Source organism: Bacillus rossius, chromosome 15 (genome assembly GCF_032445375.1).
Source record: "Bacillus rossius redtenbacheri isolate Brsri chromosome 15, Brsri_v3, whole genome shotgun sequence".
In the NCBI taxonomy this organism is placed as follows: Eukaryota; Metazoa; Arthropoda; class Insecta; order Phasmatodea; family Bacillidae; genus Bacillus; species Bacillus rossius.
Genome location: NC_086342.1, coordinates 26,876,170 through 26,900,586, shown reverse-complemented (window position 1 = coordinate 26,900,586; position 24,417 = coordinate 26,876,170). Strand labels below are relative to the sequence as shown.

Below are 24,417 nucleotides of genomic sequence, written 5' to 3'. Positions count from 1 at the left end.
CAGCATTGGCCGACAATAACTACTGAGACATTCTGTATGAGTGACCATGGGGCTTCCTTGCGGGCTGCTTTCTCGTTCTTGTATCACCGTGTACAGAGGCGCAACAAGAAGGGGGGGGGGGGACAAGGGTATTTTGCCACCCCCCCCCCCCCCTCCTTCTGAAACCTTGAAGTGGGGGCAAACGGGGGCAAAGAAAGTGCTGTGTAATCAAGTTTTAGATAATAAAACTGCTTAAATAGCACCATTTTCCACCTTGAAATACAAATTTCAAATGGGGGGGGGGGGGGGGTAAATCTATGATTCTTTAAAAAAAAAAGGTATATTGCCCCCCCCCCCCCCCTTGAAAATTTAGTTGTTGCGCTCCTGACCGTGTATCTCGCGTGGTCTAAAAACAGGCCCAGCGCCTAATTACTGGAACTGTTCGCCGTCCTTCAACAAGTCTCGCATGCCCTTGGACCCTTCGCCGCTATAGGGCACATTCCGAGGGCTCTCGAAAGAGATCAAGCCACAGTCAATAAGGTGCGAAAACGTTTTCTCTGTAAACTTTCTTGGGTGTTGTTCTTGCTCTTCACGTGACTTCTCGGTCTGAGATCGAGAAAGAAGAAAGTTCGTTAGCCATCTACTCTAACCGCTCAAGCCTTCTAACTCAAAGCACTAGAGGGCGATAACACTCAGCTCGTTTTTAAGTAACAAAATCTTTCTGGGGTAAAAAAAAAAAAAAGTATGTGAATTGCGATGGTTTATGTAAAAGTCTATAAGAAACGAGTATTTTCAATGTTAAAAACAATTTCTTTTTTTTAGTAGTATATTCTAACCTTAATAAAAGGAACTCCAACAGCTCAAAGTTTTACAAGTGCTCCAATGCCTCCAAAGCTGTGTACTGCAACTGGGTACATTTCCAGCCCAGATTAAGTTAATAATTTATTTTAATTTATATTTCTTTGTCCTGTATATATTTTTTATAATTTGAAAACTCTTTGGCTTTGTTAATGTATATCTATGTGATTGAAGCTCTATGACTGAAACGAACGTTTGAGAACTAGCAATTGCAAGGACCCCTATGGGAACAATTGAACTCGTAACGGTAAATTGCTAATTTGACACCTTGTTTATTAATGTAAAATTTTATAACTAAATGTCTTTATTTTAAATGTAAAGTAAGATTTTGTATTCCGCATTATTGTTGCGCGCGGAATTTATGTATTTCATTTAAAAGATTTGTAACTATCATTAGTTCTCGGCCAATCAGGAGCCGTAATTTAAACGTGGCACGCATTGTTAAACTACTTAAATTAAGAAGGTTTTAAAAGGGGAATGTAATGGCCTATCAATGAATGGACACGTATCTAACTTCGTCGAAAACTATCTTGAAGAATAGCTATTTAGAAATAGACATCCGCACAAAAGGATGAAAGAAACGGATTGTTTAAGTGTCATTGTATATTAATACATTAATAGGGTTTTATCCAAAAACATAAATTCTGCGCGCAACAATAACGCGGAATACAAAATCTTACTTTACATTTAAAATAAAGACATTTAGTTATAAAATTTTACATTAATAAACAAGGTGTCAAATTAGAAATTTACCGTTACAAGTTCAATTGTTCCCATAGGGGTCCTTGCAATTGCTAGTTCTCAAACGTTCGTTTTAGTCATAGAGCTTCAATCACATAGATATACGTACATTAACAAATCCAAAGAGTTTTCAAATGATAAAAATATATACAGGACAAAGAAATATCAATAAAAATTAATTATTAACTTAATCTGGGCTGGAAATGTACCCAGTTGCAGTCCAGCTGCAATTGCTCCAAGTGCTGCAATGTTTTAATTGCATCATTTGCTCCAAAAGATCCATTCATCAACGAGAGTTATTTTATCCCATACAAAAAACTTGTCGCAAGTAGTTCTGCTTTTCAACAGTAGATTATGCCACGTGTTGCATAGTGGTAAATATTATTCTTTTTTTATGTGGGATGTGGGATGCTTTCTATCGATCGCAAGAGAAGGGCTTCACTAGACATCAAGAAGAAGTAAGTTCGTATCGCATGATAGAGTTTCTCAGCTTTTTAAAGGCATAGTATTTGACTGAATAATGCATAAGTATTTTTTGATTGTATTCCACATGATTTAAATACCTATTGTAAGTGCTGATTTTGACGTCGTCTGGCCGACGACCAACCCAGAGCCCGACCTGCACCCGCCAGTATACGCTCCCGCTAACGGAACACACCCCTGGCCATGGCCCACCCGAGTCAGGCGACCCGAACAGCAATTAAAGACAAAGCCGCGGAAACCTGAGTAGACAAGAGAAGAACCGTACCCATTCCTCCTGAAACATTAAATGAGGATTTTAGCGACAATAAAATCTCTTCCAGAGACACCCGTTTGGAGTCTAGCGTAATGAGGTCACGCCTGGCGCGAGAGAGGCCGAGCCTCCCTCGGACGCCATGCCAGTTCGGCAGTTCAGCGCAGCTCATGGACCGGGGCGGACCTACGTCCCACGGAGAGGCAACATCCTTTGTCTACATTGAAAGTAACGTCCGGTAAATATAGTCACTAATTAACCAAACCCCTTTTATTACTTAACCTCTCCATGAGTACCCGGTCCCTTTTTTCGGTCCCGGACCTAATCCGGCCGCATCAACTTAAGGACACCCCGCACCACACTTGGTCAGCGGGGCTGCTCTTCAGCATACGGCACGGGCCGTCTCCCGCAACGTACAGAACTTTGTTTAAGGTCACGCGCACGGCGCTGACCACAAACCCGCAAGGGAACTTGGACAAACTTAATTGCGGTGCGTGTTTCACCACAGTGGGCACAACACCCGCGCCGAGACATTTGCATACGGGATTGGCCGTCTCCAATCGCCCGCCCCTTAATTCAGTGTATTTTTGTATCCCGTATTTTGTACTGCTAACTTACGTTACCCGAGTAACGAGTGCCACGTAACTTGTGCGCGCCCCCTTAATCCAGTGTATTTTTGTATCCCGTGTTTTGTATTGCTAACTTACGTTACCCGAGTAACGAGTGCCACGTAACCTGTACGCGCCCCCTTAATTCAGTGTATTTTGTGTCCCGCCTTTGTGTTACGAAATTACGTTACCTGCGTACCCAGTGAGACGTCTGAGACATAACAGCATCCGAGGCCACGTAACGCGGAACACAAACAATACGGCGCCACGGAATAACAAGTAAAACCCCCCGGGGACCTCTGTAGAGTGTTGTATTGTGTACGACTCGCTCCTCTGAATAAAAGGTACGACACCGCCACCTCAACTCCACGTCTCTTATTTAAAATCATCTCACGCAACACCGCCGCCGGCCCTAGTGGGCCACGCAGGGGCACATACATCCACGACCCCAAATTCACGACTAGAAACGAGCTAGTCTGGCGCCCACCCGGACAACACAGATCAAGAACCGCCTTTTCCCACTAGGAGCCACACCGGGACTCGAGCCCGAGACCCCGGACGACGGCAATTTAGTGACAGGAAGTCAGCAATTTATACTAAACTATGAATAAAATTGCATGCTTTATTAAGTTAAAAAAATTTCATGAAGAGATTAATTTCTCAGAAATAATCAGAAGCACTCGGAGAACATCAGCAGGATTCTCGCCAAGAATAATGAGCGCAAGGAGAAAACCCAAAAGAAGCATCACCATGAATGACCAGAATAACTTGGAGAAACCAACAGGAATAATCAGGAGCACACAGAGAAAATTTAACTACTTTTACTAAATCAAGATCACAAAAAAGTAATAAAAATAATGAAAATAATAAAAAATAAAAAATGTATACAAAAACAGCTCCTGCCAACTTGTTAACCTCTCTTTTGTTGAGCAAGAATAGATTTCTAGCACAAGCCAGAATTTTTTATAATTGTATGTATTTGTTTTATATTTAACTTTATGTGGGTTGTGTATCAGCACACCAGCATACCTAACTTATACAGCAAAGTTAAAAAAAAAAGTAATTATATATTTAAAGTAACATATTGATGACCTTTTAAGTTTTAACTTTGCCAAGAAGATGTTTTTATCCTACGTTTTAATCGAAAATTAAAACATGTAATATTAAAAAAGATCAAACATGGCATACATTCGTTAGTTGTATAGGTCATTGAATTATTTTTCATTAGTTGTGTAACATATAAGTTTTTATATGGCCGTTAGATATATACAATGGCATAAATAAAACAAAATTTCAAAACAATAACAATAACACGGGCAGCCATTACATGTTATTGTTTTGCCGATAGTTTGTGATTTGATATATGTGATTACAATTAATTTTATAGCGAAATAAACTGCTACCTGAGAAGCAATGCATGGACGTAGGGAATACGATAATCCTTACGATGATTTTGCTCCTCATAGAGAGAACAATATTATAAACATTAAGGATGGGAAGGTTAGTTATTTAAGACATTCAATTTTAATAAAAAGAGATAAGTTTGTGGAAAGTTTATCCTATTTTTAGAGTTAAATTTAACTTAATTGACATACCCTTATATCTGATGTTACATTTGACTGAATTATTTCGTAGCTTTAGTAGCTTTGTTGTTTTGTGTGTGCATACAGGTAGTTGTAAAGTTTGGGAGCTTACCCGTAATTTTTTTAACGTTATTTTATTGTTTTTATTTGAAGACTACACACCTTTTGTAATATTTTTTATGTAGCTACCTAACCAACCAGCAACACTATTTTACACGACATGTAATGTACCTAATCTAATATAACGAACCGTTAAAACGGTGCGTGCTTAGTAAACCATTTAAGTATTGCAATGCTTTCATTAAGAATGATTAGAAAACATGCCACGATGTAATTCAAATTTGTGTTAAAATTAATTTAATTTTTAAGGAAAATATACTGCGCCACAGAATCACCAAAAATAAATAAATAAAAATTACCCTTTTTTTAAATCTTTTTATAGCAAGTATGCATCACTTTTTCCTGGAGCACAAGGTGCATACCCATATACCATCAGTTTTTTATCCCTGGCTTCTTTGATGTTGTTGACTGTACACTACATTGGTCTATTGAATGAAATAAAAAATCAAATCAAATCAAATTGTTAAGTAAGGATAAAATGTGGCAAGCTGTATGCTTGTCCAGGAATGAGTTTCAACAATTTGCATTTATAAAAAAGGTAATTGTCTAGTTTTCAATGTTCAACTGGAATGGAAAAAAAATTAGGGTACAAACCAGTCTTGGCCGCAACGTACTGAAATTAAAAATACCTATCTTTTTGTAAACAGCCTCAGCTACGCTGTTTTTCTAAGGAACCACAGGATCAAGGTGCAGCTAGTAGCCTATCAAGTAAATAGTAGGGCGGCGACAACAGAATCATAGATATCTCTCCATGATAACGTCTTGGCTACGCTATTAAAGCACAACACAAATTAATGTCACTATATTTACATTACAGATACTTAATATTTACAATAATTTTAACCAACTCTTAACCTGAAATTACCAAACTTCTGTCGTGGCTGGAATGGTAGTATTCAGCATTTACCGGGACTTGAGCAAGGCAGTGGCACCCATAGTTATCGCACAGGCTAGTGTAAAAAGTCTAGTTACTTACATGTGAAGTTTTTTTTTTAATATCTGAATGCATCTTAACAGAATCATTAGAATAAAAACAAGTAACTGAATAAATCCATTTTCAGATTATTTATTTTTAGAGTGGCATCCCTAAACTATAAATTTACCAAAAAAAAAGTAAGCAAAATAAATATAGGCCTATACATAATTTTAAATAAAAAAAATTGTTTTGAGGGATAATCACTTTGGGTTTGAGTGGTCAGAGCACTTGCCTCAGAAGAATACAGAGAATTTTATTTGCTGATGGTACTAATTGGCCTGCTGTTTGCTTTCACATTCTTTCCTTTTGTTGGTGGAAATGATAGATTTTTATAGATTTGTTAGGATTTCATTTGGGGGGGGGGGAGGAGATGATATATATTTCTCCCCCCCTCCCCCCACCTTCCCTCGAATATGCTTCTGACTCGACTCCCACCAAGGAAATCAAGGTTTTGTTCCTGATTGGATTAAACCCTAAGTTTATGTTGCTCGTGTGCCAGTGGATTTTCTCCCTGCATTCTGTTGTCGTTCCTTTCTCATCTTATCACCCCTGATATTCTCAATTGACCTCGATCTGGACAAGATTATTAAGCCATAATTCAATCTTTCACTCATTCATTCTACTAATGCTGATGAGGCATTTAGTTCTTATTCAGTCATTGGTTTAATGTACGTATGACAAGCCAGACACCATTTTTCAAGTCGATTGCAACCTCCAAACCATTTGCAGTTTCAATTCATGGTTCCTCCTTCCCGTCCCTGGCCTTCGCGGGAGTGGGAATTTGTGTAGCGACACCAATCCAAATCATTTTGTAGTTTCTCGCAATCGACACAAATAATTTAAGTCACTGCTCCCATTGCAGTGCTGGTATGACGAATGTTGTTTCTGCCAGCACACAAGTGATAACTATGCCGTATTGTGTAACCTCTTTGCAGATCCACCATCAGTTTCTCGAGAAGATGAGGATGTCTGCGGACAGACTCCTCCTTCATTTGGAATCAGGTGTTTCGAGCGGTGACTCCCGCGACACCTCGATCTACACCGGGTGCACCGGCATAGCGCTGCTCTACTACCTGCTGAGCTCCAGGCGAGATCCTCAACACCTGCCGGTGAGTGAAACACTGCCCGTGGTTCCACCTGAAGCCCCATGCAGAGCAGGCCAGGGCACACATACGGTGCGCAGAGCTTCAGGAAAAACAACGCGATTTCAAAACTACTCAAGATATCCGGGTGCGGTCTGCTTACGAAAAGCATTTAAGAGTTCGCTGAGGGCCGAAAAGTACTTTTGATTTCGGTTTAAGTTTTTAAACTGTATTTTTATAAGAGTTAAAATGGCTGAACGCATGTTTTCAGAGTAATTTTTAGGCGTAAAACAACCGGTGCAGATTCTTGAAAGCACTTAAGGGACTTGCATTACACCTTTATCTTCCTTTCTCCGCAATATAATGTTACTGTCACCGCTTAAATTTCACAGTTATCCTGTGACGACGAGAAGACATCGCGCCAGTTCAGAGACTTGTGCTTAGAGGCGATACGGCACTGGAAATACCAGCGAGTGTCGCGCTTATCATCCCGCCTCACTAACACACATACACCCCTGACGAGGCGGGCCCCTTAAGCACGAAAGGTCACAATGAAGGTTTACCATGAAAATGTACACTGCTAGTTACCCTCGCACCTAGTCTTTCTTATTGGAATCTATGTAATAAAAACAAAATGGTCTCCTGTAAGGTAACATTTGGACCCTTGGTCAACTTTTTGCAAGATCTCAGCCTAATTTCAAAAGTAACCAAATAAGGAAACGTGCAAATAATATCCTCGCTAGGATGATTTTGCAGACGAACATTTCGTCCAATTTCTTGACTTGCAATTCGTTCAGAAAATGTTTTGCGCACAAGTGTTTTTTTTTTTTTAATTTACAGTTTTGGTCACTGTGTTTGAGTGTCTATGCACTGTATCGACACACGGGTGTGTTTGAGTGTGTCAGTACACATCTGGCTCACTGTTATTTGTGAGTTTGCATACTATTTATTGTATTTTATTTATATATTTATTTAAATTTCGTTCATGCCCACCAACAGTCCAGGGACTAAAGTGTGGTGCACACAATAAATTGGAAAAAAAAAGACATACATAAAATAACAGTAAATAACAAGAAACAAAGGACAAGACAATTAAATAACCAGACAGCACAAGGACAAACATAAAATGTATAATAATATATAGTATAAAGTAGTAACAGCAAACAGCAAGACATAAATTTAATATAGTACAGTAATGTAAACTTGAAAGTAAAAAAAAAAAATTATTATTAAATAAATACTAAATATAAATATTTAATATAAAATAGAATTTTTTAATACATATTTTTACTAGTCCAGTCAAATTAGACATAAAAAGGGGGGGAATGATGCATCAAATCAGGTTTTTTTTAATTTTATAATGCAAAGGGAATGTTAAATCCAAGCTTTCAACCTCTGCAGACAACCGCGTCATTGTCAAAATTCAAGAAAACCTTGGAATTTTATACTTATTTTTTTCAGTTTTTGTTGATTTGACTCAGAAGGACTGGTTATTCGGTAACAACTGTTTTACTTACATTTTAAGTAGATTAAATTGGCAACAAATTGAGACCAAAACTGTAATTATAAGACCAATAGTTTCAGAGATAATAGCTTTTCAAATGTTGAGCTATACTGCAAGGTACCTGATTTATAGCAAAATTTCATCATTTTCAGTAGATTTATGTTTCTGAACGCCTAGTTTATAGTTTGTAAATCCTCTCCCACCCTCCCAATTGACTCTACTGGGGTCTCAGGGTATCTCAAAGTGACCCCCCTCCCTCCCCCTTTTTTGGAAAATTTGGGGGTCTTTTGAAATCAAACTAGAGGAGTTACCTAGGTACTATATTTTTTTTGTAAGAAGTACTTGTTGCCTGCCTATACCTATAAATAACTATGTGTGATATGCATGGGAAAAGGAGAGGCCATCTGGTCAGGGGAATAATGTTAAGGAGTGGTCCTTTGATCCCACGGAAGGGTTGGCTGTGTTCACCCGTTCCTCCCCTTCCTTTTTTCCCCCCATCCACTGTACTTCCCCTCCTTTGTACCTCCCCTCCTCAACTTCTACGCCGAGTGTGGTCAGTTATGCGCAGTTATTTAGGCCTACAGAATGTCGGAGCCCGGGACTTGTGTGAGTTTGTGTGTCATTTGTCGCAGGAGTTTAACAGAGTTGTTGTGATAGATGTACAGGAAAATCCCTCAAATAACAGAATTGACAAGATATATTAATAGCCATGTTGGATATTTTAATGCACGGCCATACGTGGATTGGCTTTTGGCCTGCCAGGGGAGCCACATCGGTTGAATGGTCATCAGCATTCCACCAAAGAACTCCCTCTACGTTTGATTGCCAGTGGCGGCATAATACCCAGATTTTTTTGTGAGTGAGAAACATGTTTGACCTTGCAGTGAGCCTGTGAGTTTCCTCGGGTGCTTCTGTTTTCCCCCACCGAATGTTAAATTCCAGGAATAAAAATGAAGAGGTTTAGTAGCTTGATTATCATTGTGTTTACTAATTACATATTGTATTTTTTTTTTTAATTTGTGTGATAAACCCTCTCATTAATAATGGTTGGCCACCGCTGTATTCGGACGTCCATCCATCGTTTTTGAACGTTCGATGCTGAGAAGAAGGTTTGCGGTTGCAGAAGGCCGTGAACATGATGGAGCAGTCGCTCAAGAGGCTCAAGTACCGGGATGTGACGTTCCTGATCGGCGACGCGGGGCCTCTGGCGCTCGGCGCCGTGCTGCGCAAGCACGGCCGGTCCGCGGAGCGCGTGCAAGAGCTGGTGGACAGGTGGGTCTGCCGTGGCCCCCGTGCCCCCCCCCCCCCGTGGCCCCCGTGCCCCCCGTGGCCCTCGTAGCACCCCCCCGTGCGCCCCCGTGCCCCCCCCCCCGTGGTACCCCCCGTGCCCCCCGTGGCCCTCGTAGCACCCCCCGTGCGCCCCTGTTGCCCCCGTGCGGCCCCCGTGTACCCCGTGCCCCCCGTGGCCCCCGTGCCCCCCCGTGGCACCCCCGTGCCCCCCGTGGCCCTCGTAGCACCCCCCCGTGCGCCCCCGTGGCCCCCCGTGTACCCCGTGCTCCCCCCGTGCCCCCCGTGGCCCCCGTGCCCCCCCCCCCCCCCCGTGGCCCCCGTGCCCCCCCCTGTGGCCCCCGTGCCCCCCCCCCCCCGTGGCCCCCGTGCCCCCCCGTGGCGGTGCGGGAACGAAGCTGCCCGACTGGTCCTGGTTCCAGGGTCGTCGCGCTGCTGCCCCGGGTCGTGGACCTCACGTCGGACCTGCCCGACGAGATGCTGTACGGGAGGGCCGGCTACCTGTACGCCCTGTTGTACCTCAACCAGGAGATCGGTCCCAACACCGTCAGCTGTGATACCATCGGACAGGTAGTTCATCGAACAGCGGCTTTCTTTTAGACCCACGCTGGTTTCGGACAGATTATATAAATGTTTAGATCTAAATATCATGCATTATATATGTTCATTTTTAGTATAATTCAGTGTTCGTAAAAGAGGGTTACGTCAAAGATTATTGATGAACCGATGTGATCGTTTTAGTATCGAATCTGCCGATATTCCCGATTCCTGGATTTCCGACTAATATTGTTTCCAACCGATACTTAAAAAAATCGTTACCTATGAAAAAGGTGCAATAATTATATCAGTTCAGATGTCATCCATATTTTCTATTTATAGTTCCATAGGTATATTTACTCCAATATTTCTGTAATTTAAGGCTATACTTGAATTTTTGTGTTCACCATTTAGTCAAAGGCACAATAAGTATTATGCTGTGCGTAAATTGTATGCTCTAAAGTCTACCAAAAAACCTTATAATAAATAATTATGTTAAAGATACTGACTGATTACTTTAAAATATCTCATTTCTGAAGATACTTCTTTGATTATTTACAATTAACATTGAATCTGTCATGTTTTTGTTATCGCATCTGTTAAAGAAATGTATCGTAATTGGATTGGTATCATTTTTTTTATCCATATCAACCATCACTATCAAATATTTTATATTTTAATAAGAGGCCAAAGAAAGTATAGAATTTTATGTTAGATGACAACTACGTTACTCGCTATGCAAAACTACTATAAATACGTTAACAGAAAATTGTGATCTTAGAAAATGTTTTAGACTTTTTTTTGCCTCTGTGAATTTGTTTTTTTATACAAATGTACAGTTTTGCCTTGAGCTTAATGAATGAAATTGTGCACACTTTACCCTTTAAACTTGAGGAAATTTACTATGCAGATTTTGAAAAAACATCATTTCTTACCCCTTAAATCAGATTTTTGGTACTTCTTAAAAAAAAATATTGCACACTTGACATTCTAAACAAAGGAAAAAACTACAGTCAATCTCTTCGGATGTTGTGGATGGACAAACAAAAAACATTGTGCTCCCAAACTTTGCAATGAAAAATTCTAAATATAAAAAAAAAAGTTAATTTGGTTGTTTGTTTTCTTTCTAACTAAAATCTTCAGTATTATTAGTAAAATTATGCATATTAGAGGAAAATCATTGTTTATATGAGATTTCAAAAAATACACCCATCTTAATTAAGCCTCTTAACTCTGCATAAAGCGGGGGTAATACCGGATGAGAAGCCTAAGATGTACATCAAGTTGTGTCCCTGCCCGAACACGCCCGAATATTCTCCTTCGGCCAACCTCGGGATTTGTTTTATTTTTGTGCAGGAAAAATTAATTCAAATATTAAAAGGGGTCGGTTAGGTTAGCTACATTAAAACACTTTAAAACACTATGGACGGTTAATTAGGTTAGTATAGCTACATTAAAATAAACAGAGAAATATAAATATATATAAATAAACCTGAGGTTGGCCGAAGGTGAATATTCGGGCGTGTTCGGGCAGGGACAGAACTTCATTTACATCTTAGGCTTCTCAATACCGGGTACTTAAGCTAGTGTTAAATGTTTGACTTAACCCTTCTTTATGTAGAACTACAGAATAATATATTCAGGTTTATGTACCATTTTGTATGTTGTAAGTTTTTCAAGGTGAAACTTTTTTGGCTGTAATAAGAGTAAAATTTCAAGGCCAAATTTTAATGCAAAGTTTTTGTGAAACATTTTTGTGGAATGTTTCGGAAGCCAAAAGGACAGAGAATAGTTACTTGGCCAAAGAAAGAGAGCACTATGCTATATATGTTGCTGGGCTCGTTTTCCTTCTTCTCTTTGTGGAATGATTCGTCCCCCGCCCAAAAAAAACAAACAGAACCAAGAGAGATCGATGAACGAAAGAATAAGACACATGCGCTTGTTTCAGAAAATAGATATAGGTATCCTGTACATTCAGCTGTGAATGCCTTGAATTTTATATTTGCTACCAGCTCGCTCGCGTTCCTCCTTGTTCAACCAGCAGTGTAGAGAGCCTGTTGAGACAGTACCTGCATTTTCCGCATAGCTAGCAATACCTGTTATGAATTTCATATTTCGTTCCGAGATTTGGCGTGTTCCAAATGGCAGAATTGTTTGAAGAAACAGTAACATGCCCAGTTTTTCTTTATGGTGTATTTCAACAGCGTGTAATATTTATTGTTAATTAATAATTGGTTGACCAATAATTATTTATATTCTGAGCAGTTATTTTGAAGTAAGTAATAATTGTGTTAATTCATTTTTATTAATTTATTTTTATTTTAATAAAAAGTCTAATAAAAAAAAAAGGTTAGGATTTTTAAATACTTGAAATTGAAATGACAGCCTAAAAACCTCACACTGTGTTATCTTTAGAAAATTGTTTTCTTTCTCTATATCTGTCATTTTACCCCTTATGATTTACTTTGAGGTCTAATTTTGAATTGCCAAAGAAGTTTCACTTGTTTCACATTTTTTTTTGCAATTTTTTTCATATAGTTTTTGAAAATATTTTTTTTAGGTTGTGTCAGCTTTGCTGAGGTCAGGTCAGGCTCTGTCGCAGAAAGAGAACCGGAGCGTTCCATTGATGTACATGTGGCATCGCAAGTATTATGTCGGCGGAGCCCACGGTATCGCTGGGATCTTGTATGTCTTACTGAAGGTGACTCGTTGCAGCACACAGTAATGATGTTGTGTCGTCTTAGGCTTTAAGGACAGTGTGCATTTCCCACCCTACCATGGATCTGCTAGCGACTTTTGTCTTCCTTCATCTTTCCCTGCTCCACTCGCTTCCAGTCCCCCATTTCAGTCTTCACACGATCACAGCTTACTTGAAATGCTGGTTCTTTGCAGCGCGTTAGTTAAAACTGATGTTCTTTTGTCTTGTTTTCTTGTAAAACCTGACATGCTTTCAGTTGGATGGCTGTAGTTACATCCATACTGTCAACTTAACCATTCACTTGCAATATAATTAACATTGTTAATTATTACTGTGATAGATGTAATTAAATACTACATTCAGTTCGAAGCAGTTTTTAATTTTGAAATGGCTTTCAAACATTGTGAAACCAGATCATTTCATTTGTAACTGTTCTGTTATATAAATCTTGCACTGAAATGGATTAAATTATCCACATTTAATTTTTTTTATATATTTTTATATGGCATAATTTTATAAATGACATTAGTTGAGGTATTTATAACTTGTATTTTGATAAAAATACAATGTCAACAAAAACGATTCTCGATAATTCTCGACATGAATGTGACAAAATAAACTTTTAAACTTACGCTATTAAATTTTTGAATAGTTTATATAAACGCAAGAGTGTTTGTTTTTAGTTTTAAATCGTTCTAAAATCCTCCACAGTGCATTAAGATTTTTTTTTATTTTAAAAAAAGCACACACTTAAGTTGCACATATTTTTCATTTGGAAATTGGTACTGACTGAAAATCTCAGGCAGCAGACTCTACAGATGCAAAAAAAATCAGGCCGATCGCACGTGATTTTGATGGCAATGCCACATGTACATCATGCAGATGCTTCTTCAGAATTTATGAAATAGTTTGCAGAAAAATAATTTATTGCACGTCAACTGATGGGATTGCTCTCGTATACAAAACACCAGTCGAGCGTATGTTTTGGTGAGGTAAGGAATGCAATCTATTTTGGCACCGTGGCAAGTGCGGGTACATTCAATCTTTGGGCCCGGCTCCGTGCTGAGAGCCCCCCGGGTGGTGTATTGCCGCAGGTGGTGTCCGCGATCCTCCAAGCAGGGAGCGCCCTGGCCCGGCGTGAAAGGTGGCCCGTGCCCTTGATGTACAAGTGGTACGATGAGTACTACGTCGGGGGTTGCCATGGTCTTGCGGGCATCCTCTACATGTTACTCAAGGTCTGTCGAGTCTGCTGCCCGCGTCGCCGCGTCGGCTTGCCTGCCACGCTGCTTTTTGGCTCCCAACGTGTGCTTGTAGTGGAAGGGTCGAGTTTATTCTTCTATTTTTCCCTTTCTTTAGTATTGATACCGTGATTGTACTCAGCACATCGGTAACCACGGCCGATAATCGAACAGCTGTATAGTTTTAACGGAAATTCTAAAGAGAAACAGCAATACAGTGCAATGATATTTAAGTCAAGATGTTATAAGCCTCCTTCGAAGTGAACTTAATATGTGGGCAGCACAGTGGCGCGACCGGGCGATCAATAGAGATGTTAGTTTTCCAGAAAAGGGTTTTTGGGGAAATTTTCCTGTAACTTACCGAAAAATTTTCTTCTAAATCTGAATTTTTTTGGAGTAATACTTCCACAGAAACACACAAATAAGTTCTGTCATACTTTCTACACAAACAAAATGAAATACATATACATTTTGTCTTTCTTTACCACCTATTGTGTCACTAAACATTTGAGAGTTGGGTAGGGCCCATGCTACCAACTGATAGGAACAAAAAAAATTATTTATTAAATAGTACGTACCTACCAATCTTCAGAAAATAAATAATTGTGTAATATTTATCAAGCTATCATCAGTATCAACATATCTTCAATTATGTAAATCTACATTGGTAATGAAAAAAAAATTCAGAATGGGAAATTTTTCCACTCACATCTCTAGCAGTCAAAATTAAAAAATCATTGAAATCCCCCAAAAATCTGGAAAGCAAATAGCTTGATCATTGCCAGATTACAGAAGGTGCCAAACTGAAGAATGTCAGATTTAAGAGCGTGAACTGTACCTAATGGGTAGAGCCAAGATATTATGGTGTTATAGAAAAAGCTAATTTTTATTAAAAATTGTTGATTTCGTCTTTATCGTCATTAAAAATTAAAACACATGTAATAATAAGTACATTTATAGAATACAATTACATTGATAAACTGCTTCAACAATAGGTGATAAGACACTCATTTATTTACATAAAACAGTACTTTATATGTTGATGAGAGTAAACTAAACAAAAAATGCAAATAAAATATGCAATAATAAAAAATCTGAATGCAATGTTAAAAGCCCAAAATCATTATATTTATTATATTATACTCATGATTTTTCTCTATAAGCTTTACCCATGTCTGTTTGGTATCAGCATTAGACTGTTCTTTCTACTTCGAAAAAAAAAATGGGAGAAATTTTTTTTTACTTAGTACATAGCATTTCAGGTTTTCAAATAAAAACCAAACTAAAGATATATGGAATAAACTCTATAATTTAATAGCTTAAATGAGGTAATTGAGGCAATTTTAACTGCATTTCAGTGTTATGAACTACCATTTTGGTGTTTGACGATGTATTGACTTAATTTGGCAGTTATTTCAGTTTTATCACTTCATCATATAATCCTGTCTCCAGTAATGGGACAAAATTGTGTAGCTTATGTGTTGTTTTGATTATGATAGTTAAAATATAGGATGGGCATTCAGAGACATGGCATAAAAAACACAGACAAAACATAGGATAAACAACTAAACGAAGCATTGTGTTGCCTCTCAGTTTATTATAAATTTTGCATTTTTTAACATAAGTGGTGCTTTACCATCAACTAAAGTGTAATAAGGAGAATACCTTTTTTTTTCCTCTTTATACCATTAAACATTTTAATGTTTGTAAATAAGAAACTATTAGGGCACAGTCCTTTTCATTTACCGACATGCAAATAGAACCAGACTTCGTGGGATGTTGAATGATAAACACATTTTGACATATAAATTTATTTAAAGCTGTATAGTTTTATTTTTCACTGAGAAAAAAAAAGTTACGTAGAATCCCTCAGCCAGAGAGTTAAAAGTATCCTTAATCAATAGAAATGGAATACTCCATTTCCTTTGAACTGCAGCAATTGAGTTTAAATGTATTTATTTGATTAATAAGCTTCTGACACTGATATACGTATTTTTGTCTTGTTACATTGTGTCTACAGATTACTAAAGTCACCAAATTTATGTGGACAGTCTCAAAAGTGTGACAGTCTCAAAAGTGTGACTGCCAATCAAAGCGATTAACTGAAGTATTTTTACAAAGGCTGCTGGAATTAATTTAAAGTTTGAAGATTTTCAGCAAAAATACTATTTTTTTTCCAGGAAATATTTTACAGCAGAGTCTTGATAATCTCCAAAAATCCAGCTAATCTGAACAAATTTAGCATAAAAATAAGCAAAAAAAAAATATTTCAAAAATTGTTTTTCTTATGTTGACCTAAATATCCACAACCTTTAGGTATTTTGTACATGTAACTATGTCATGGCTATGTTATGTTAGAAATTAATGCTTATAGAGATGTATTTTATTACACACTACATATTGCATTATGGCAATTATATGGTTAATTTGAAATTTTGGTAATCCAAACAGGTCTCGGCAGCAATTAGTTCATATTAGCGGGACTGCTGTATTTATGAAGGAAAAACATTCACTTTTATATTATCATTTGACCCATCTAAAGCTTGTATTACATGCACTTTAAGGCAATTTCCATTTAATCTGAAATTTCTGTGACTAGGACGGTCTGGTTCCACCTAGTCTAGATCAGCGGGATTTAATTGCATATGTGATCCCCTGTGAGGTAAAACATGTGTAGGTTAGTATTATTAAAAGGTCTTGAAAAGGTGTAGAAATTGGTCCACCGAGTATCTGCAGACACCTTGTGTTTCTGTGTGAAGTTACTATAGACCATCCTACGCTTTGATCGCAGCGCACACGGCGTATGGTGCGCACTGTTGCCATATCTCTTGTGACACGTTACGAACAAGTTCAGGAAGATGTACTCTTTTGGAATTCTTGAGTGCGTTAGAGGCATTTCAAGAATCCATCATGGTAATTTATAATGTTTTAGGCGTATACCTACTGCCATGCTCATAAATCTGTAATAATTTGCCTCTTTTTTAACTTGAAAACAAGAAACGGTTCAGACGTATGAATTGACACGAAAATTGTAATGTTCATTTTTTAAATAAATACCTGTTGCATTTGGTAACAGTGCATGCGGAAACAAGGCCAGCGCTTGCGGCAGTCGGAGAGAGAAAGCGCCACACCGCAGTCAAATGGTGGGATGCTCTGTAGTACTGTAGTGGATGCGAGGGAAGTCCCGCCCGGCCACTCACGGGCTCCCCCGACGCCCGCAGGCGAGGGAGCACCTGGGCCAGGACGAGCTGCACTCGCTGGTGAAGCCGACGATAGACTACGTCCAGGGCCTGCGCTACCCCACCAAGAACTTCCCCTCCTCCGTAGGCAGCACATCGGACCGGCTGGTGCAGTGGTGCCACGGCGCGCCCGGCGCGGTGCAGCTGTTCACCGAGGCTCACAAGGTCGGTGGAGTGCTGGCAGGATTCCTTCCCTCATCGTGCCTGGATATTGTATTCCAGCATCATGCAACACCAACATTTAACATTTTCCTAGTTTCGTAATATTATAGTTAGAAACAAAGATTTTATGGTCTTATTTTCAGGCCAATTCCACTTTTAAAACAGATTTCAGTGTTACTTGATGTAGGCTTTTGGACATACGCCATTGCTTAGCACATGTGTGTCTGTAGAAAAAAACTACAAAAAAAACACAAATGACAAAAAACACAAATTAAGCAAAAAATTGCTGTTGTCAGGTATTGTTGTGGAGTATTGTGTGGCGTTAAATCCTGACCACAGCAATTTTTTGCTTAATTTGTGTTTTTTTTTGTCATTTGTGTTTTTTTTGTAGTTTTCTTCTACATACATGCATGTGCTAAGTAATGGTGTATGTCCAAAAGCCTACATCAAGTCATGCACTCCCATTGCACAAATCTTTCAAAGATAATAGATTTCAGTGTTATTGGTTTTGATTTTTTTTTTTTTTTATGAAATCTGTTAATTTAAAAAATATAGCATTTTACTGGACAAAAATAACACTGTAATGTTCCGTGATATTAATTTCTCCAAAACAGTGTTATTTTGACTGATACATGATTCGCTTTTACAGCATAATAATTTGTAATAAGCATGTCTAACTATTCGGAAGAAACAAAAATGAATCTGTTAAGTATTCAAGTGTTTGAGAAATGTACTGACGTGATGGTGTTGTGTGGTTCAGTTCTTCAGTTTTACACAGTGCGTTGACGTGCTATGCTGTGTCGCAGCTCACCACAAGATATTATCTTTGAAAGATTTGTGGAATGGGAGTGCATGACTTGATGTAAGTTTTTTGGACGTTTTTTCCACGATGGATGGGATTGATATTATAGTTCTGTCCTTTAGGGTCGGATCAGCTTCCGATTTGGCCTCGACAATGCTGAGTGTTTCGGCTACTGGCACATTAGAGTGAAGAGGCTTTGGACATCAAAACTCACCAGGGTATCATTGTTTTCTATTTTCAGCATTTTGACTATAGAAATAAAATTATTGGAATCTTTGACAAAGGTATCTGTCTGTCCTGCTAGTGGCTCAACAATTTTCAGGAGATATTTTGATAGTCTCTGGCATGGGGGATCACAACAACCGACGATTGGGCGCAGAGGCATGTTGCTTTCGTAGCAATGGCGTATGTCCAAAAACTGACATCAAGTCACCACAAGATGCTGGTCCCTGCCGGTGAGAGAGCCGTGTGACGGTCGATGGCGGTCGATGCGCAGGTGTTCGGGGAAGAGCGGTACCTGCGGACGGCGCTGGAGTGCGGGGAGGTGGTCTGGGAGCGAGGCCTGCTCTCCAAGGGCTACAGCATCTGCCACGGCGTGGCCGGGAATGCTTACACCTTCCTGCACCTCTACCGCGTCACCGGGGTGCGTCTCCGCCAGTGCTCCGGCTTCAGTGACCTAGTGTTCCGTCTGGCATTTGTGTGTGTGTATACATACACACACACACGCACACGTCACAGATAATTACAGCAAGTAGGACTCAGCCTCAGAAATTTTAAATGAAAACAGAGTAACGTGAATGAAGCCAAAGAGATTCATTCAGAAAATTTGGATTGGTTTAATGCAGCATATTAGACACAGGTTATAATGTTTAAAAACTTCTTTAGAAGAAAATTTACACGTCAGACGACTTCGTATTTCCGTTAATTGAATAAGTAAGTGGTAATTTCCGAATAAATATTAGCTTTGTACTTCAAAAAACATTGTTTTATACGGAAAAGATACCTACACCGGTACACAGCGGCGACACAGACGATCAGATAAAGGAAATAACGTTTAAAAACGTCTTTATAAGAAAATTTACACGTCAGAAAACTTTGTATTTCCGTTAATTAAATAAGCAAGTGGTTCTGTTCGAATAAATATTAGATTTCTACTATAATAAAATACATTGTTTTATACGGAAAAGATACCTGTACAAAGCGCTCTGCATTTAATACCGGGACCAAAAACATCATACGACATTTACGCGATAAGTTTTTTTATCCCAATCTTGACGGCCTAAAATATGGGTGCGGTGATTATGCAAGTGCGACGATTATGCGATAAAAGAGGGTATTGAAATATAAAATTTATTTCATTAAGCTTTATTTTAGGCTTTATTAAAAAACCTAAATTATCATGTACTATGTACAAAAATTTTTTGTCTATCTATATATAAACATTGTACAGTTGAAACCATAAAGACATGTCTACCTACAGAGTAACGTAATAAGAAAATGTACAAGTATAATAAATGTGTGGGTTTTCATCACACAGATTTTTTGATTCATATACCTATATAGTTTTGAAAAAATAAGACTGGAATAAGTAAGCATCAAATTTTGAAAATGTGTTAGCATTACGTGTTTTTTAATTTTAAATTACGATAATGATGGAAACCACCCTTTATAATGAAGGAATTTTTTTTTATACAACACTGTGTAATCTTGGCTCTAGCCGTAAGTAAAAAAGCGCGTGAACTTTTATCTTGTGCCGTCGTGTGGTGTGATGTTACCGTTCCTCCGTGCAGGATCTGAAGCACTTGCATCGGGCGTGTAATTTCGCCGACTGGTGCTTCTCGTACGGCAGGAACCAGAGGCAGAAACCGGACAGGCCGCTGTCCTTGTTTGAAGGTACATGCTGGTTTATTTTCTTCCTAGTTCTGCAGTTACTTCCTGTATGCAGCTCAAGGCCTGGATCCTCATGTGCAATGTTGAAAATTTTTTTTTTTCCATCACCAAAAGGGCTATTTCTTAAGTTTTAATTTGATACCACCCTTGCATTTGTTGTTGTTCTTCCACAAACATTATAACTATAGACCCCAAAAATTGTGAAGCGCGAAATTCACGAAATAATGCAAAAATTTGATACTTTAAACGAATTTTGCAACTTTCCTTTGATTTCGACATAGTCGCGAAATTCACGCTTTTTCGCACAAAATAATGTCCTTATGTTGCAAGTTCTATTTATTTACACCATCATAAACATAGGCGTGAAATAAACATAGACTGAAAGACTAGTGCCGTGATATTATCTTCGTTTTGACACGTTACTGAAATCCACGTATTTTTATTACTCTGTTTACAAGCAGTAAATATTGCCATCGCAAATGAAAACAAAATGTAACAAATGTCAACAATCAATATAAGCGCACTACCAACATAACAAAATTGACTGTCCACAGTTTTCGTGTTTTGAATAATGGTCGTTTCTGCCGCAATGCGCACTGGTGTAGATTTTTCTAACCTAATTTAATCGCATGGAGCTAAGATGGCAGTCATTTTTGCGTGCACATATCTATGAGTGTTTACAAATACCGTCCACATTTTGTAAGTTTTGTGATACAATTGAATTTATGGCTAAAATGCCGAAAACTTCGGCAGTATTTGATCGCGAAAGAGAGATGAAATATGGATTTTATATTTTTGATCAGTGGGACAAAATTATGATGTGCAAGTTCTGCAACGTGCGGGTTGATTGGACACTCAAAGACACGTGCAAAAAGCATGTGGCAAATAACACACACAAAACAAAACAGAAAAGACAATTATTTTGTCAAGCAAATTCTACCGTGTCTAAACAAATCTCAATAGGCGACAGCGTGAATAAAGCAAACAAGCTTGAAAGTGCAGAAAACAAGAATTTGTTTCTGATTTTGTTAATATGATGCTGTAAGTTAACATTCCTTTGGAAAAAGCTGATAATCCAACTATGAGGGAATGGTTTAACACCCATGTTGAAGGTTAGCTTTATTTATTTAGAAATGTTTTCCCCCTCTAATAAAAGTTCATAAGCATATGTAGGCCTACAATATTATCGATTAACTTACCTTTAGGCCCAACTTACCTTTACTTCAAATAAATATGCAAGTACCTCAGATTAACAAACACATAAATAGGATGGATTGCATTGTGAAATGGTGAGCACACCACAAGATATTTTTGACTGATTGATGGTTTGACTCTGTAATCCATCAGTAATCTTGAAAAGGTTAGGTTAGTTTTGGCTTAGAATTGTTTTGAGTAAATTAGCCCATTAATATTTTCAGCGATAACCTTATAAATGCTACCTATTTATAAGTATTATGTAAGTTATGTATACATTTTAGGTGCAGGGGATTTGCCATCAGCCAACACTCTTGGAGAATCTTATGTCCCAAAAATTGGCCAGGCAAATAAGGAAGCAGTAAGGCACGCTGTAGAAGACAAACAGATTGTATTCTTGTGTGATGAAAGGACAGACAAAGTGGGCCGATGTAAGGCAGAATCTGCTACTTAGTAGTGCCTATCCACTATGAGTATAGGCACTGGAAAATCGTGAAAACGATATAGGCGCGAATAAAAGCGACAAAATGGTTTACCGACGAATAAACGCTACAATCCCGTTTCTAGAAGTAATTATTAAAATTTCAAGTAATATTAAAATTTCCAGTAAATTTTAGTTTTACCTAATATTTTTAAACAAACAATTTCTTATTATTAACGGCCTAACCTCATACAATGCATCTTCTTACTGTGTTTGAAGATAACCTAATAAACGGTGACGATGGCGAGCCATGTAAACAATCAACACGATCTATGAATCTTGTAAATAACAAGAAACTCAATTTAAATACGCATAGGCTTGCGCGGAAACTTGGTTAACGGCAAACGTAAGGTAAGACCCAAACAAATGTAAACGATTAAAAAAAGACCTTTATTTACGTGCATGAATATTTTCATGGGAAAGAAAGTGAAAACATTGAAGCGGCCATGTTTGCCTTTGCCAACGTGTGCGTGAGTGATATTAACACAAGCAATCAAATTATTTACTGTTAAATAACAACTAAAATATAAAAATGCATTATTTAAGTTTACAACACACGAAGCTTATATTTGGCAACTACAAAAATATTTTTACGAAAATCTACTTCAGTCAAAATCGTTAGCACTTTAACGGGGAAAAAAAGATGGCAGCAATGTAGCTCTATGCTTTTGTCGCTCATTTGTTGAACGTACCTAGCGTTTTCCTAATTTCCTAACCCGAAAACAAACGGTAATCTGTGAAACTAAAATATTGCGCTGCTATTCACAATAAAATTAATGTTATTTAAGTCGGTTTTCTGTATCGTGTTCGCGTGCAATGCAGTTAGAACTATACTTAAAAAAAAAAAAAAAATTTTTTACCATTATGAGACAAACAAAATGTGTTACCGTGCATTCACGTGCAGAGAATACAAGTCGCACCATTTCTATGTTAGTGACACTAACATACTTATGTGCAAAGCTTGCAACATCCGCTTAAACTGGGAGAAGAATTAAAATTAAAGCGATATAAATGCTATATGGCAAAATATAAATGCTACGAACAGCCATTATAAACGCTATTTTCCAGTGCCTCTAACTATGAGGTTATTTTTACACCGCTAATGGCATAATTTTTTCGCAATTTTTTGGGGTCTCTACCGATTGCTTATTTTTACACCGATTTTTTGCACCGCTTTTGTCATTTTTTTACACCGAAATGAGCCAGTTTTATTTACCATTTTCTGGGGTCTCTAATTATAACATAGCATAACTTCTGCCCCCTGCTACCAATAACACATTTGACTGAGAATGTTTCATGTTGCTGAGGTTTTCATAACGTTTCATAATTAATTCATACTTATGTTTCTTCTATTATATATTTAATTGTGCTTAAATATTATTTATTATTAATTTAAATATATTTTTGTCCAGCAGCCAAATAATGCACCACAACTCTGTTTTACTAAAGCGTGGGGTGCTTGATATCTTTTGTCTTAATCAATAATAATATCACTAATTTTAGGATATAGTCATTATGAAAATGAAAGAAAAGAGTGTGCCTGCTTTTAGTAATACAGAGTTGTGGTGTATTATTTGGCTGTTAGTCAAAAATCTTAAATTAAAATTTTTTGGTTATTTTTTTAAATTTTATTTATTTATTTATTTTTTAATTTTTAGTTCATTCAATGATAAAAGCGGAGTTTTTCAGTTTTTTTAAACTATAAGTTAATTTTATTCTTTTTAGTCTCAGAATAATTGTATTCTGATAAAGATGTGTTTTCAGTAACAAATCACAATAATTGTAATTGAATTTAAAAAAACACTAGTCATGTGGTCAGACATACAAACTGTGAGTGTCATTTCTCTATGTTCGCTAAGCCATAGCCGTGAAGACATTACGTTTTGTTATTACATACAGTTTTCCTAAAATCAGCCTCCAAGGCGGATTACAGGAGTATTAAAGATTTTGGGACTTTAACCCATTCCCCGGCACATTTTCCACTATAACCCGACCTATTGGATCGTAAACACTTCAAATAAAAAAAAAAATACATTTTTAAACTTTATATATTAATTTTTTATGAAATAAAACCTGACATGTGTTTGTTAATTATTCTCAAATATTTTGTTAATGTTTTACAATAAAAATAATCTTTTGCAGGTATTGCTGGAGTCATTTACTTCCTGGTCGACTTGGAGAATCCAAATGAAGCCAGATTTCCCGGATTTGAATTGTAAATTATTTCCTACTAAAAATTTTAACCAAATTCTTTTTTAAACCATTTCATTGGATTTCATTCCACTTTTGTTGTTTACTGCTTGATGCAAATTTTTAAAATTTCAAAGTAAAGAGTGTGTGAAAATATCCGTTGGGGGTTTCTTCATTTACTTCACGGTTATGTGCCCTGCCAATTTCCAATTGATCTAACCCAACTGAACATTTATGTCATTTTTCACTGTGGAAATTATCACAATTCAGTTTAGAGTTGTGTATTCACAGCAGAACAGCTGGAATTTTGTTGCTAGTGATTGTTTTTAATGTGTAAAGAATAACGATGGGATTTTCGATACTGTGATACCTCGATACCTTCGATACTTGACGGTATCGCAAGGTATCGAGTATCGAAACTGTAAGTTCGATACATTTCTTCTATACCGGAATGCTTGTTCATTTGTATTGAATTAAGTTTTGAGTCGCCATCGTACAAAATACAACTACAGTAG

The 24,417-nt window shown here is 37.7% G+C and overlaps 1 protein-coding gene across 3 annotated transcripts; it reads left to right on the top strand.

Moving 5' to 3' along the window:
* The first annotated feature begins 4,212 nt into the window (after positions 1-4,212).
* On the top strand, positions 4,213-24,060 carry LOC134539220 (lanC-like protein 2). Of its 3 annotated transcripts, none has more exons than XM_063381008.1 (9): positions 4,213-4,419; positions 6,534-6,707; positions 9,308-9,456; positions 9,894-10,041; positions 13,801-13,941; positions 17,166-17,348; positions 18,644-18,790; positions 19,938-20,040; positions 23,855-24,060. In XM_063381008.1, exons 1-9 carry the CDS (start codon positions 4,333-4,335, stop codon positions 23,929-23,931), a joined length of 1,209 nt encoding a protein of 402 aa, XP_063237078.1. In that variant the 5' UTR covers positions 4,213-4,332; the 3' UTR covers positions 23,932-24,060. The 3 variants fall into 3 exon arrangements, with proteins under 3 accessions (XP_063237078.1, XP_063237079.1, XP_063237077.1); XM_063381007.1 differs by lacking the exon at positions 13,801-13,941 and adding an exon at positions 12,569-12,709 and having other exon boundaries at positions 4,215-4,419; XM_063381009.1 differs by lacking the exon at positions 13,801-13,941.
* The last annotated feature ends 357 nt before the right edge of the window (positions 24,061-24,417 follow it).